This window comes from Oncorhynchus gorbuscha, linkage group LG20 (assembly GCF_021184085.1).
Source record: "Oncorhynchus gorbuscha isolate QuinsamMale2020 ecotype Even-year linkage group LG20, OgorEven_v1.0, whole genome shotgun sequence".
NCBI classification, from domain to species: domain Eukaryota; kingdom Metazoa; phylum Chordata; class Actinopteri; order Salmoniformes; family Salmonidae; genus Oncorhynchus; species Oncorhynchus gorbuscha.
In genome coordinates this window covers 22,827,696-22,844,103 of record NC_060192.1, presented here as the reverse complement: position 1 = coordinate 22,844,103, position 16,408 = coordinate 22,827,696, and the positions used below count along the sequence as shown (strand labels likewise).

Here is a 16,408-nt window from a genome sequence, read left to right as displayed (position 1 = left end):
TGCAGGAAGTTGACTAAATAAATGCCCATCGGATAATCATGGCACACTCATCTAACTTTGAAAACCTTGCAGAGGGAGGGTGCATATTGCCAAAATGTGTATAACTGGTGGAAGTTTACCTTTATTTCCCTTTATGACTGGCTAGTGGCCAAGCTATTGCTGTTTTAAACAAAGGGACAAAGCTTTGTTGAAATCTAATTCTATAATCTTGAGCACCTACAATATTTGCACAATTATATGTGTCAGAGAGAGTTTTTTTTTGCAGTTAGGTTTTGACATTTTAGTGACCAGGCCCAGCCCTCTAATACAGTAAGTTGCTATACCATCTTTTATACATTCCTTTTGAATTAACAATGTGTATTCCCAGGTATCTTAACCGTGGTCCTGGATGGTTTAATGGAAGATATGTTGAATATGCTGCATTTCACCTCAACCAATGAATGTTTTACATCATGTATTCTGTTCATAGCTCTCCGTCATTATTTGTGTTGAAGACGTATGCTGTAAGAGGTGTGCGGAGGTGTGCTTATCCTCATGAAAATACAAAAATATGAATTTACTTTCAAAAGTGGCTACAGAGTTATTGGTTTGCATTGCATCCAACTATTGTTGCTCAGTTGAGGCAAAAACCAGCATAAATACTAAGTGCTTCCAGGACAAGGGTTGAGATATGTTGAGGAAAGAGCAAACTGTGTTTGTGATCATTGAAAGTCTTCATTTCAGTAGCCTATCAGTTTTAAATTGAGGTCCCTTTGTGGTACATAGCATGAGGGCTTTGACTTGAGTCCTCTTCACTAATAATACAAATGAATGAATTGACAATTGACCATAAGTCCATGCCCAAACATCTACATTTTTCTTATTTTAATGAGCAACACAGATTTATATCATACGTCAGTCAGCATTGAAGTGCAATGATTAAAAAGTAAGTGCAAGTACAGATTTAGATGCATTCATTTTGATAAGAGGATTCAATTGTTTGCAGTTTGGCCCCAAAAATAGTCATTCTACAGGGGCATTCTGCAAAAGAAAAAACTCCATAGTTTGATGCTGTTTCTAACCTAAAATATATATTTCAAGCTCTATATGGTACCTCTGAGTGACAGTATGTGGGTGCATTCTTGTGCTGCCCTCTGTCTTCATTTCAGTCATGTCCATGAAATAGCACTTTTTCCTCAATAAAAAGTATTACTGTAATGCTTGCTGATTGATAGGTCCCATGATTTCTCAGCTTGCTTTAAGGAACACGGTAACTGAATCAAGCCAGCAAAAGCACAAAGTCCGTGAGAAGAAGCACTATTTTAGTGCATTATCTTCACACCCGGCCGGTAACCTTTACTGTCCTAAAACTGGCTACCTCTGCATAGAGATGGAGTATAGTTCTGATCACAGCCCCCCATCGATAGGCCTAATAGTTTTTACTGAGGAAAGCATCATTTTCTATGGTCATGTCACCAGAGCAAGGATAACATCTTTTGAGGTAACAAAAATAAACAGCATCCCTTTTAAAATCCATTGTCCCAGTAGCTCGGATTCTGTCATCAGAATTTGGATAATACTTATTGAAACCATAAGGCTTTACAATAAATGCAACTTGGCCATATGATGGCAAAAGTCTTCTCTGTAGGTGTTCCCCTTGGACTCTAGCTGCTCTCGGAGGAGGTGGGTGGTGCAGTGGAGGATGACCTCCGTCTGGACACAGACTGCGATCGCTCAGGGCTGTGTTTGTTGTACGGCTGGAGCTGCACCTCCAGGAAGTCCCTGTGCTGCTGGCTGATGACCTGGCTGATGAGTCCTGGCAGGGCTTGCAGGTTCCCCAGCAAAGTCTCCAGCTTGGTCTCCAGCAGGGCGATCCTCTTTTCCATGTCCTCCCCTCTCTCGTTCAGGTCTGAGATCAGGTCATACATGATGTTCTGAGTCTGGAGGAGGAGAGACACTCAGTCATAGTAAGAGAGTGAGACCCTTCCAGAGCATGGGGTGTTTTAGGCTAGAAGTTGCAGGCAATTGTAAAATTATTTGTTTTATTTACCTTATTTTGTATATTTTAATAACATTTATTTACACAGGCAAGTCAGTAAATAAGAACAAATTCTTATTTACAATGGCAATCTGTCCAGAGCCATTTGAGGGGCAAATCCTAATTTTGTCACATTTTCACTTAGTCATGGATGTCAAAAGGCTAAGTGAAAGTTTGACTGAAATTGAAGTTATGAGTTGCCCCTTAGTTGAAAAGAACCAGCATGAAATGTATACTTCTTAAAAGGAACAGCTTGTGAATAATTTGATTATCAGTTGCATCATTCTAAGTATCTAATCATGCCACTGTTTCCCACTACAACACTAAACTGTTCCCTGGAGATGTTGATTTTTTTCAGATTATTAGTCTGCCCTCCGTGGCAGAATTGAACTCAGTCTGCAGCTATTCTCAGTGCTACAAGACAACTGTCTCTGTCTTTTCAACCATCTTGAAAAAGTGTTAAGAAATATAATAAAACGTGTTTGGATACGGGCAATTCAAATTTCACAGTTCTCCATCACAACAAACAAAACCTGATGCTGTAGATAAGCCAATAAAATATTACTTGATAACTTGCAGAGAAATTCTGCTGTATACACTTACTAACGTCTGGACCAGGAAGTTGATCTTCTTCCTCTCGAAACATGGCATGTTACCAAACAGTGAGATATCCAGTTCCCGGGGGGGGGCTGGAGATTGGGAGAGGGCTGCTGTGTACTGAGCTAATGTTCACTATGAGAACAATCGCTGCCAGCATGTGGCCAATGCCATCCATCCATCACTTACCTTGTCCTTTCCTCATTTGGGGTAGGAATAATGGGCTGGGTGGCTTGTTTAGAATCACAGCGATCCACCTCGGGCCAAAACAACACTGACAGCTTTTCACCACCCTGGCGCTCCAACTTGGGTGGGCAGATAGGGTTTCACTACGTTGCATCACTACCAGAGCCACTCATCACTTCCTATGATATTTTAAAAGGCAATTTCCACAGATGAATTGACATGGTTAGAGTCTTTACATTTATCTTGGAACTTTATGAAAATAAGGATGGAACCTTGAGGCAATAGCAAAATGCAACATTATGAGATGTAGAACTGCCTAAATTTGAGATTTTCTGGAGGTAAGAAGTGAATTTTGGATAGACACCGATGAACTGACTCGAGTTTGCCTCAGTTAATCATGAAAAATTAAACTGCAAATTAATTAAATCTTTATAATACAGCACTAATAAAATAAAACCAGAACTCTGTCAAGAGTAGACTGGGACTGTAAGTATATTCAGTTAAGGCACAAAAACGCTTGTGTAAGCCTACACGACTGTGCATTGTGGGCTTATTCAAGGTGAGGACAAATGCTGAAAAGGGAGTTTGATTCTCTTAACTGTAGGCCTACTACGGTATTAATATATTCTGACTCAAATGATAGCCTGCTTTATGTTACGCCCCAAATAGAGGTATTTTATTTTTTACAACTGTAGGGAAACCACTGCTATGCGAGGGATTTCGCATAGCTTTGCAGAGGCTATGCAGCTTCCAAAGTTATTTTAAGCTCCATTATACAGCTCTATCGATCCACAGGGAGCTCATGTATGTGATTTGTAATGCTATGCTGCCCTCTGGTGGCGAAAGCCACTTATGACAATGATTAAAGATGACTGTATGAGTCATCTTCTTCCTAAATGTCAACCACCTTTCTAACTCACCGCTAGCCACTTGTTTCATAGCCCTGGGTGACTAATATTAACTAGCTAATGTCTTTCGTAGCATAGTAGCATGAAACTGATTTGACCGTGGTGGATATTTTAATGTCAAAGCTCTCCAACTCTCTCCCTGATATATTTCTGGCTGAATCATCACATCACACTCACAGCATGTTTCCCTTCCCTTAATGTTATTTTTTTTGCTGCGTCAGGCTGGCTCTGCGCCAGGTCTTTCCCTAAAGGTTTGTCAACTTCTGTTTAGTGCATCAAAGGATAAACACCATAGAGAGATTTGCTGAAACATAGCAATGTGTTAATTACCATCAAGGGGCGGTTTCCCAGACACAGATTAAGATAACTCCTGGACTAAAAAGCCCTTTCAAGATTCTCCTTGACCATGCATTTTAATCCAGGACTAGGCTTAATCTCAGTCTGGAAAACCAAACCTTAAGGTATTTGACAAACTGATGACATATAAATTACAGTTTTACTTACCTAGCAGGGTGGGGATCCTGATCTCATAAAATAATATGCATACCTTTTATATCATCTTTAAAACCAAGATATTGTAGGTTTCCACTAACAACCAGGGTTGGAAATGCTGGGGAAAATGGGTTCCCCCTCGGAGATCGCTTTGACATGCATAAATGTGCATCTTTAAATCCTCAATTCAAGGATTTTACATTGGAGTGTTCCCCATAGTGATTCTTCTCATTTTTCACCCCGTATAATATGCATATCTTCTTATCATCTTTGAAACCAAGATACTGTATGTTTCCATCAACAACAGTCCTGCATCTACCCTGAGTGCCAGTCTGTTTAATGTGCTCTCCTGCCAACTCCTTGACACTCATTGTCATGCCAATGACAGCAATGGAGTTGGCAAGAGCTCAAACAGATCTGGGACCGGGCTATCCTGCACCCAGTTCAAGAAGTGGAAATATATTGTGTCTTATTTTCTTCCAATGACCGTACACTACTGGTTCCTCTTAACATTCATATGAAAAAGTCTGTTTATTTGACACCTGTAGACTTTGTTTGTTTTCTATGAAAAGGTGTTACTAATTCACCCGATGCGTTGATATCACATGTATCAAATGGAATCCTTCAAATCAAAAAGTGGGTTAGATAGAGATCAATCCAAATGCACAACCAAACTTCACAACCAAAATAAACTGGAATATGTGACGTTTGTCAGTCCAGCTTACCTTTGCAAGGTCCACTAGTGAGTTTGCTTGGTCATTCAGCTTGCGTTGCTCCATTTTAACACTTCTCAATCTGAACAGAAGACCATTCAGAACCCAATAAATGTATCTATTTGGTAAAGATGGGTTTAACAGATCTGTGCACACAGAAGGCATACACATAGAGAGCACTCACTCCTAGGACATGCACAGGATGTGTGTAGAAAATGCAGGAATTGGTTTAAGACAGTTTGATTGGTTGAGCTGCATGCAAGTGAAGACCAGAGTATAGAAGCTGCCAGAGAGGAGAATGTCTATTACTGCAGTAAATCTTCAGCCCCTGAACTCTACAACAAAGTAACATACAAGGGCTCAACTAGGGAGATAAAATCGCTTGCAATGGGATTTAGCTGAAATATAGGATTAAAGTAGTGTATATAAACTATAATAATACAAGCTTAATCCAAACACTTGGAGGTTTCTCCATTTTAGTGAATTATTTAATCTCTCAAAAAGCTGCAGATTGTTCAAGTGACAGTGTTTTTCTATTTTGAAAATCAAAACTGTCAATCAGAGCAATTCCACCTGAAGTGCCATGATAGCCAAACTCTATATAAAAGGGGATACAAATTCATTTTAAATTAAAAGTAGTTGAAAAACAAATACAGCATTGTAAAATATAATTAAATGATCAAAAAAACAAGATTATATTACTTATATCTTTGGACTGCGAGTGTGTTATTGATAAAAGAGAAAATCCATCTGGTATATTATGTAAAATCACCTTAGTTACCGAGTACTGACAGTGATGTGCTGAATTGTTACATAATGGGAAACTCATCCAGCTGACATAAAGCTTTTCTGTGTTGGTGACGCAGACAGGTTAAAAAAATCTAATAAAATACCCCTCTTCAAGAGCCAGAGTAAAATTAGTAACTTTCTTTAATCCATACAGCTGACTTAAATAATTCACATTTCCTGTTTAATTAGGGTACTAAGCAAGTGATTTCCACCCACACTAACTGGCACGTCGAAAACAGCAAATGTGCAGTACTCAGGACCACACTCGATCTTTCAAGATAACAGGAGAGCTTTTTTTTCCCGCAACCACCCGTGCTGCATGCTAAATCAGAATGAGACCAACACACGGGGCGAGCTGGAGGTAGGACTGTGACATAGCCCTTGTGGTCAGCTTTTTCTTTCAGATAAAACCCAATGCTCTCAGACTAGCTGATGAGATAGGATTTTGAGTTAGCGGGTCTAATTGGACTGTGTGAATTTGATGGTGTACAGCACAGTAGATCAAGGGGAAGAATATGAGGGGTCTGTAGTGACTGCTAGATTAATCTATTCTCATGCAATGGTGCATCATTGTTAGTCATTCCAGTTCACAGGCAAAGATGTGTGGAGCTGGATGACAAGTTAGACCAACAGGGGGCACCAAAAGTGCCACTGAAGGATCCTACAGGCAAAAGACGATGCCTCAGCAGCTAGTGACAGGGTAGCCGTATGGTCCAGAAGAAGCACATTCTAAAACGAGTAGCCAATGTTATTGCAAAAACAGCACTTTTATTGTTCAAGTAATCTGGCAAATTGAAAATAAAAAATGTACTAAAGTGTGAAAGACATCAGCATTAAAACGTTTGTGCAGCTGAGATGTTAGACTTGTCAGAATTCTCAATTTCACGGTTGGATGACCAAAAGCTGTCAAATGGTGTTGATGAACAAGGCAGGCAGGAAGCTGGGGTCAGAATATAAAAGCATCCTACCCCCTCATACTCAACATTCTATGTCCTTCTGTGATTTCAAAGCTCCTGAATTTTCAATAGTTTCTTATTTGCTTTGCTATTCATCAGGGGGGAAACGGCTATGCTAAGCTTTTCAACACCCCTTTGAATTCTTTAAAGGAAGAATCTGCTGTTCAAACAATAACAAAGTGTGACCCCTCCACTGTTTCAAAAGCTGAGGGATGGGGTTGGAGAAATGTAACCACTCAAATTCATAGACAGTGCTATGGATTCAAGCACTGACCACCCATGATTTCAAAATTATAGTTTTGAGGCTATACAGTGTTGGCTTACAATTACATTGTTTGTAAACAATGTTGGTCCGTTCTACCTCAAAGCACAAGAAAGAGGATTTCCACATCCACCAACTCAGATTGTTCTGAAATAGTTTCTGCAGTTAGTAACATATACGATTAGCATTGCAGAAAGACTGTCTTGTAACATGAAGCTGTGGCTTGGAGTATTACTTTACCATACTATGTAATGTATTCACGGTTTATGTTTTTGTTCTCTTTTCAGAGAAATTAGTTATTGAAGTTGCTTGCATTATTTACCATAACGTAATAGGAAAGTACTAGGCTTTGACCATTAGATACCACTGTACCTGTTATACCACCACACATCAATGTTGCTGCTCGTGTTTATTAAATAGATCACATTTCCTTTGAAACCTTGGGTGGAAAACCTATATACACTGCTCAAAAAAATAAAGGGAACACAATGTAACTCCAAGTAAATCACACTTCTGTGAAATTAAACTGTCCACTAAGGAAGCAACACTGATTGACAATAAATTTCACATGCTGTTGTGCAAATGGAATAGACAACAGGTGGAAATTATAGGCAATTAGCAAGACACCCCCAATAAAGGAGTGGCTCTGCAGGTGGTGACCACTTCTCAGTTCCTATGCTTCCTGGCTGATGTTTTGGTCACTTTTGAATGCTGCCGGTGCTTTCACTCTAGTGGTAGCATGAGACTGAGTCTACAACCCACACAAGTGGCTCAGGTAGTGCAGCTCATCCAGGATGGCACATCAATGCGAGCTGTGGCAAGAAGGTTTGCTGTGTCTGTCAGCGTAGTGTCCAGAGCATGGAGGCGCTACCAGGAGACAGGCGAGTACATCAGGAGATGTGGAGGAGGCCGTAGGAGGGCAACAACCCAGCAGCAGGACCGCTACATCTGCCTTTGTGCAAGGAGGAGCACTGCCAGAGCCCTGCAAAATTACATCCAGCAGGCCACAAATGTGCATGTGTCTGCTCAAACGGACAGAAACAGACTCCATGAGGGTGGTAATGAGGGCCCGACGTCCACAGGTGGGGGTTGTGCTTACAGCCCAACACCGTGCAGGACGTTTGGCATTTGCCAGAGAACACCAAGATTGGCAAATTCTCCACTGGCGCCCTGTGCTCTTCACAGATGAAAGCAGGTTCACACTGAGCACATGTGACAGATGTGACAGTCTGGAGACGCCGTAAAGAACGTTCTGCTGCCTGCAACATCCTCCAGCATGACCGGTTTGGCGGTGGGTCAGTCATGGTGAGGGGTGGCATTTCTTTGGGGGCCGCACAGCCCTCCATGTGCTCGCCAGAGGTAGCCTGACTGCCATTAGGTACCGAGATGAGATCCTCAGACTCCTTGTGAGACCATATGCTGGTGCGGTTGGCCCTGGGTTCCTCCTAATGCAAGACAATGCTAGACCTCATGTGGCTGGAGTGTGTCAGCAGTTCCTGCAAGAGGAAGGCATTGATGCTATGGACTGGCCCGCCCGTTCCCCAGACCTGAATCCAATTGAGCACATCTGGGACATCATGTCTCGCTCCATCCACCAACGCCACGTTGCACCACAGACTGTCCAGGATTTGGCGGATGCTTTAGTCCAGGTCTGGGATGCGATCCCTCAGGAGACCATCCGCCACTTCATCAGGAGCATGCCCAGGTGTTGTAGGGAGGTCATACAGGCACGTGGAGGCCACACACACTACTGAGCCTCATTTTGACTTGTTTTAAGGGCATTACATCAAAGTTGGATTAAGTTTGAGTGTGACTCCAAATCCAGACCTCCATGGGTTGATCAATTTGATTTCCATTGATAATTTTTGTGTGATTTTGTTGTCAGCACATTCAACTACGTAAAGAAAAAAGTATTTAATAAGAATATTTCATTCATTCAGATCTAGGATGTGTTATTTTAGTGTTCCCTTTATTTTTTTGAGCAGTGTATTTGGCTCATTATGCAAATAAATTGTCTGGTCAACCTCACAAGTCCTCTGAAGAAATTCAGTTTGTCCTTCTCTTTGCAACCTAATGCTTCAACCCAACTCTCCTTGAATAGTCCAACAAGTGGCATCTATCTGAGAGGACTATCTGTATGGCGCAATTCTCATATGAAGACTTTTCCAACAAGCCCAGAACCTTGATGGAGAAATGGGCTTGTGACTAAAATGTTGTGACAATCCTAATAAAATAATACATTGCATGGCAGTCTTATGTTTATTAATACAATTATCAGGAAACAGATCTATATGTATTGGGATTAGTGACATTGCCATTTAACCCAATACCATTACCATTGCAAAACACTATACAGTGTGTGTTTGGGACTGTTACCCGTGAAGACCATTAGAGACCATAACATTGAAGCCATCAGAAATGCTGTAGCCTAATGGTTTGCTTGTTCACAAGGAATGGTCAAACAGTAACGAAGCCAGAATTCTTTCAAAGGGAATAAACCACATACAAAGGGGCCATTTCCTGGACACAGATTACGCGTAAAAGAAGGATAAACTGCATGGTTTTCATGGAGGACTGGCTTGAATTGTGACTGCAATTTATTTTCATCATAAAAGCCAAATCTATTGGTTTTCTACCCAAAGTTGCAAAGGAAATGTTGTGATATACAGTATTAATAAACACAAGAGACCAGCAAAATGGATAAAAGGGTGTGGCGGGATAGCAGGAACCACAGCATCTCGCGGGATAGCAGGAACCACAGCATCTCGTGGTCCAATCCCTATACTTTCATACTACTTCATGTGAAATGACGCAAGTGACTTTAATAACTCATTTCTCTGAACAGAGGAGAAAAACATGACCAAATTCACAATGAATAGATGACATAGTATGGAGAAGCAATACTCCATGCTGCAGAGTGATACTACTTGTCAATCATTGAAAACTGATATTGTACACTGGTCATTGGAGTGGGATTGGTGTGGGGGGTCAATGGGTGGCTTTTGGCGTTTTGGGGGGATTCCTCATGCCTTACACATTAGTAGAAGTTAGGTCCACATCGGATGTTGCGTACTATTATTATTGAAAAGTATATATTTTTTTATTGAACCTTTATTTAACAAGGCAAGTCAGTTAAGAACAAATTGTTATTTACAATGACGGCCTACTCCGGCCAAACCTGGAGGACGCTGGGCCAATTGTGCGCCGCCCTATGGGACTCCCAATCCCATCCAGATGTGATACAGCCTGGATTTGATGCAGTGCCTTAGACCGCTTCGCCACTCTGAATCCTATACATTTAAATGGCCAATTTGGGTGCAATCAATTTGCTTAATTGCTCTGCAATCAAATTACATTTCAACAAGATAGTGTTTCAGGAATGCTAATCTTACCTGTTTCTAACTAGAGAAATGATGTCAAGTTTGTCAAGAACAATCTGAGGTGGTGGGTATCATGGCTTGCTGAAATGACATGGCGCAAATCTGTAGTAAAACAAATTTATATTTTGGGTTCTAATGGGGTACAACAGTTAATTTATCAATCCCTCATGGAATTAGTTGATGTTCTTCAAGAATCGATGGGAATATTTAGTTCATTTAAAAGTTTAAAAAATGGATGTAGCAATCACAGATGGCCCCTTTAAGGCATTATCAACTGTGCTGCACCATATATTTTTGTTGCGGTTGCTATCTTTGTCTTGACCTGTTTACCTCGCTGTAGGAAGACTGATGCTAATTAGTCTTCAGTGTAATGGGCAGGCCGTTCTGCTGCCTGACTCTGCCCTTCCTGTCTTACTACTGGGATTTGTGCTGAGGAGGAGAGTCTCACGCTGTGTCAGTTACAGCACAGAGTCTCTAAAGCAGGAGGAGTTCTCGGAGGCTTACCCCGACCTTTGCCTCTCAGGTCGTGTCCCTGTTTCACACCCCCACTGAGTCACCAAGCTAACTGACACATGCTGCTTCCTGTCCCGCTTCCTCCTGTACCCCTACCTTCCTCCCTGCCTCTAAGAGTGCAAGGGTGGTGTCATTATAAAGAGGAAGATCTGTGTGCCTGCGGAAAAAAATCCTCTCATCTTCTCCAACATAGTGGAAGACATCAGGTTGTGTACATGCATCATGCTAGTTGTAGGCAAATGCATCACACCACTAAGAGTGTTACGAGCCATTACGATAGACTAATGAGTGTGGATAGCTCAGTGCAGCTATGCATGTGAAATGCGTCTTCCTAAAATCGGTGAATTCTGCTGGTGGTCATAATGGCCACTGTCTTTATTGCTACCAGTCATCCAAGAGAAAAATGGAGGAAATGCAAATGTTACAGGCGTCACAATGGTTTCACAAGCCGAAAGATGACCCTTAGCCCTGGTTAATGTAGCTAAGGCAGATTGACGGGGGAGTATGCATTAACCTGGACAGATGTGTTCTATTCTGTAGTTATTACAGCAAGCCTCTCCTCTCCTCAAGCACCAGCGGTCATCCTTCGGTTCATGAAAGCACAGATTATTGGAGTTTAATCAGTGGATTTCTGATTAAAGATCAAATTCTCATCACATTCATGCAACAATGGAAAGAAAAACACCTTCCATCACCGATAATTGAAATTCATCAAGGGAAAGTGACATGGAAACATTAGCAGTGTATGTGTCTTCTCATTAATGAGGTGCAGAGGGAAGGGGTTGGCATTGATGCTTAATTGGCAGATCTGTAATGCTTTGATAGATAAAAAGTAGGGCAGAATTGATCAAGAGGTCTTTGCTTTCTCTAAAGAGACCATGCTGGGTTTCTGTAGGCTAGTGCGTGATTAACTTATTTTGCCCTTATCATCATGCTGTTCAGCTAATGATCTAAAAGAGAAATTAAAATCTTGACGGTGTTGTAACTGGCTATATAAATTGAAATATAGTGTTACAGACAAATGTACATTATGTGACATGATCTAATCAGTCATTGCTCGATGGGAAATCAACATGTGTAGCTGTGGTGTGAATTTCACTTATCAAATGAGGGAGTGACATTTTTAGTCACATCATTGAGTCAAAAAGACAAGCTCTCATTTGCATGCACAGACCATATCTGTAGCTACATGTTAGGCGAAGACTTACTTTCGAGCTCTATTGCATTGTGTCGACACAAATGGGGAAAAAAGGAAACATAAAATAGACAAAATAATTATTACAACATCAGATAAATGTGTCCAGACGGCAGGATCGGTCTCCTGCTCAGGCCTGGGTACTGCAACCCCAATCCCACTGCTGCCCTTTTGAATAACAACAACACATACAGATCACAACACTAACATCAACTTAATACCGTCATCACCATCACCATCAGCAGCACCTTGTAGCTATGCCTCACCTCAGGCCATCACAGATGGAATCATTACATTTACATTTAAGTCATTTAGCAGACGCTCTTATCCAGAGCATCGGGTTTACAACTTCAATTGTCCTGTCACATTATTCTGGTCCGGCCCCTGCTAGCTACTCCCTGAGGTCCTGTCCTAATCCTCCCCTCCAGCCGGCCAAGTTTATCAGGCATGCAGTACTGTATGTAAGACCAGCCTCACTGAGAGAACCAATGACCAGACAGGCAGCCGTGGCAGGCTGACAAGTTGTCTAGCTAACATTTACCTAGGTTTTCCCCAGGATCACACCATTGAAAAAGCCTGACTTCAGAAGAACAAAGTTACCTCCTCCCCTACAGTGGTGGAGGATCTCACAGGGTGATTGATCCAGCTCTGGCATAGGAACTATTCATACTTTTTCCACCGCAATTGCCTCAAGACAGGTCACTGACCCCTCTCCAGCCCTCCACTTGAGGGATGAGCATGCTCCCAGGCAGACCCTGAATGTGGCCACTGACTCATCCCAACACACGGTGTGAGTACATTCACCCCGGCAAGCCACACTTGGAGCTGAACCCTGCAGCTGAGGCCACAGGCATCACTTGACTTAGCACACACCAGGAAGTGCTCTCAGAACCACAACTTCTCTGCTAAGACCCACTCCCTCTTCATACGGCTTACTGAGCCTGTACAAAAGGGGAGATGGACATGCCCTTGAACAAAGTGGTGGAAGTGGCGTTTTACAGCTGAATCTGGTGCTGTGGAGATTCTGCCTAAACCCTGAGGGTTTCCTATTATTTGCTCGTCCTAAAGAAGAGGAGGTCGACATGATATTCTGTCATTACCACAAATAGCCCGAGGACATAATAACCCTGCCCGAGCAACTATGACAGAAGCCTATAAAACAGCTGCATTTTGGATGGGGGTTGCAGAAGCCAATACTCCCTTTCAAGAATCAAATATTTTAATGTCGTCATTGTATACGATGCAAATATAAAAAAATCATCATGAGCAAATTAAAAGCTGCACACAGGAGACCACACAGTTCAGTTAACACAGATAAAACATACAACACAGAAAAGTATATCAAAACAAAGAACAGTTCCACTGTAGCATATGAATATAATCTGACCCTAATCATAATAATAATTTCAACCAAACCTGACCTCAAAAAGAAGAAATATCTCATTGAGTTTCATATGATAGTCAGTCGCTTAGTTAAAAATTTGGGAAATGCAGTGGTAAAAGTAGGCGTAGGTTTATAAAAAGAGAGAACATTAACATCAATAGGGTTTTGGAGATAAAGAGCAGAGACTACCTGACAAGTAACTGACTGATCATACAGGACTAAAGGAACCACAGGGACGTGTAGGCCCAGAGGTCAGCATGACATCTGACTCCGATCTTAGATACACAACAGTCATGTTGACATGCAATCGAACTGGCAGGTCCTTACATCATGGTGATGCAGGATGAGATAGGGGGTGGGCAGAGATAAGTTCTCCTGTCAACACTGAGAAGGCAGGTTAGTTTAGGTTGTGGTTCAAATGGTTTAGAGTTGTTTTGAAGATACTGGATTGCACAACCAATAATTAAATGCCGATAAGTTTCTGCAATTGAGAAAGAGCTCCCAGTCCTTTTACATTCTTCTGATCTAATAAGTAAATTGCTTTCAATAAAAAGATTGAATGACTACTTTGCAATTCTTACCACATTTTAGCTAGTAACACCACTATGACACCACTATGACACCACTATGACACCATTATATTATAATATAGAATTTAACAGTTAGTATCAGAATTCTCTTACTACCAAGTCAACTTTGATGTTAAATAATTGACCTATGAGGGTTGGTTTCTAGACATTCTAGTGAATACTAATACAGCTAGCATGACTGCTACTATAATTCATTCCTTCTCAAGAGCTGTTAGGGCACTACTGACAGCTTTTTGGGACTAAATACTTCCCGACTCCATTCCAACTTATCAATATTACAAAACAATGGAGTGAAATGAGAAACAACAAAAGAAAGAAAGGTCAACATTGTAAATACAGATTTGGGCTACAGGTGTCAAACAATTCAGATGTCAGGTTTGTATTAGTATCTGTGATACTGTATGACAAAGTGTGGGACTGCAGATACCAGTGTGTAATAAGTATTTACCACACTGCCAGCAGCGTTTCAGACAGGGTACCTACTGATGAATGGCTTGGAGGAATTTCCTCTGGTGCTTCCTGACTCTGGCATGGTCCATCTTCCTCACAAGTTTGGTGTTCTTGTAGATGAGCCAGGTCTCCCTCAGTACATTTGCAGCTGTGTTTTTCACCTGGCACACAAAGAGCACGGTTAGAAACACTGTTCCCGGTAAACAAAATACTACTCATGTAATGGAAAACATACTGTACTCATTTTCAACCATGCTTGGTCTTCCTGAAATCGAACACAATGGAGAAACGAGGGGGCTGAGATGATTCTTTCCAATGTTTACACTTAAAACGACATGCAAGTGAAGTATTTCCTTACTCTTTTTGTCAGCTGGGTGTCCATCATAAAATTATGAACATGTTTTTCAGCTTTGGTTAACTCCAGTTTCTTTGCAACCACAGCCACTACCAAGGCTGTGCAGCCGGCTCCCTGGGAGGAACAAACAGACTGTTACACGTTGCCTGTATTTAGTCAGTTACATTTGTTTTTTTGAACCTTATTGGAATAATAGGGAATTATGCTATAAACAAAAAGGAAATCACAGATTCTGACTTCTGATATCCTCTGAATATGAATGTATCCGCACTGCCACCCCAACAGAGATTTAAAAAATAAATATTGGCAGGTTTTAAAAAAAGTAATAAGACACATAAGGGCTGGATTTAAAGATACAACCTCATAAGCAGCACTGCAAAAGAGAGCACAGTTGTGGCATGAGAATGTAATATCATTTCTGCAGTAAGGCTCACCATAATACCAGTGAGGAGACAGACTCCTTTTCCACAGTAAGTGTTGGGTACCATATCCCCATATCCAATGGTTAGAAAAGTGATTGATATCAACCACATGGCTCCTAGAAAGTTGCTGGTTATGTCCATGTTGTCATGGTATCTGGAATGGAAGGTTCCAGATAAGTGTCACACTGGAGTCAGCTTGCCAAATACTTCAACATCTTATACATTATAGAAACATCTGTGCCTAATTCATGGGCAATATAAATAAGGTGTAAACAGATTCGCATATCTTCTAACAAGACGTAAACTATGTGCCATGATTGTCTATCTCTTGACATTTCCATGCAGAGAATCAGAATGAAATGCAAAATGGTGGTATTGCTGGGAATGTGTGGATGGAGCACTACATCTGGATGGAAGCCTAAAGTATGACACATAACGAGTTAACACCTGTTTCCCCAGCAAACCATGAAGCCTTATTTATGGTTCATGCAGTGTTTTATGCAGCATCGCGTGACTGCGATAGGGCAGCAGGTCCAGACCTCTCGCAGGCCCTCACGGTCCACGCAGCGATGATCCACAACGAGATGGTAAAGACCAGCAACACGGTGCCAGGGCAGATGGTCATCAGGGTCTTCATGACAAAGCGTGTGTTGAAGTTGATCTTGTTGAGCGCCCCGATGCTGCGGGACGAGGCGTCTGTGAAGAGCTTGCTGTGGAGCAGCATGACGCGGGCGATGAGATACAGCCGCAAGAACATGGGGATGGACAGGATGATGTCCACGTCTGCGTCCGTCTTGGACGGGGTGTAGGAGAAGGCCAGGCGCGCTGTCCAGGTGAAGGTGTAGTTCCCTGGGATGGGGTGGATGGCGCACACCAGGATCTCCAGGCAGATGAAGAAGATGCGCTCGTAGGTCATGGCTATCCTCCAGTCATCTGCTGCATTGTCCACCATGAATAACTGAATAACAACATGGATGGAGAGAGGGAAACCGACAGGAGGTTACTGAACAAGCTCTGGTTAGATGCAGCCTTGCATTTTAATCAGGGTGGAATCAGACTAAATTGATCAAAACTTTAAACTTTACTACCACACTCAGTCAATGGAAATTCAGTTTCTGTCTTGGCTGATTGGCATTCAGTGATTCCAATTATTAACTGTCAGCGTTCGCTACACTCTTCACAACATCTGTCACAGACGT

General features: G+C 41.7%; 1 protein-coding gene across 2 annotated transcripts in view; it reads right to left on the bottom strand.

Annotated features, from left to right (window-relative positions):
* Positions 1–833: 833 nt before the first annotated feature.
* LOC124007245 (small conductance calcium-activated potassium channel protein 2-like) overlaps positions 834–16,408 on the bottom strand; it is a 33,667-nt gene continuing 18,092 nt past the window's right edge. Inside the window, exons 3-9 of one of the 2 annotated variants that reach the window (XM_046317666.1) lie at positions 15,749–16,167; positions 15,222–15,363; positions 14,791–14,901; positions 14,466–14,593; positions 12,022–12,030; positions 4,926–4,995; positions 834–1,919 (exon numbers count right to left, since the gene is read on the bottom strand). In XM_046317666.1, coding sequence (XP_046173622.1) covers positions 1,644–1,919; positions 4,926–4,995; positions 12,022–12,030; positions 14,466–14,593; positions 14,791–14,901; positions 15,222–15,363; positions 15,749–16,167 — 1,155 coding nt within the window. In that variant the 3' untranslated portion in view covers positions 834–1,643. The remainder of the gene's footprint in view (positions 1,920–4,925; positions 4,996–12,021; positions 12,031–14,465; positions 14,594–14,790; positions 14,902–15,221; positions 15,364–15,748; positions 16,168–16,408) is intronic. The other variant, XM_046317667.1, reaches the window with a different exon arrangement.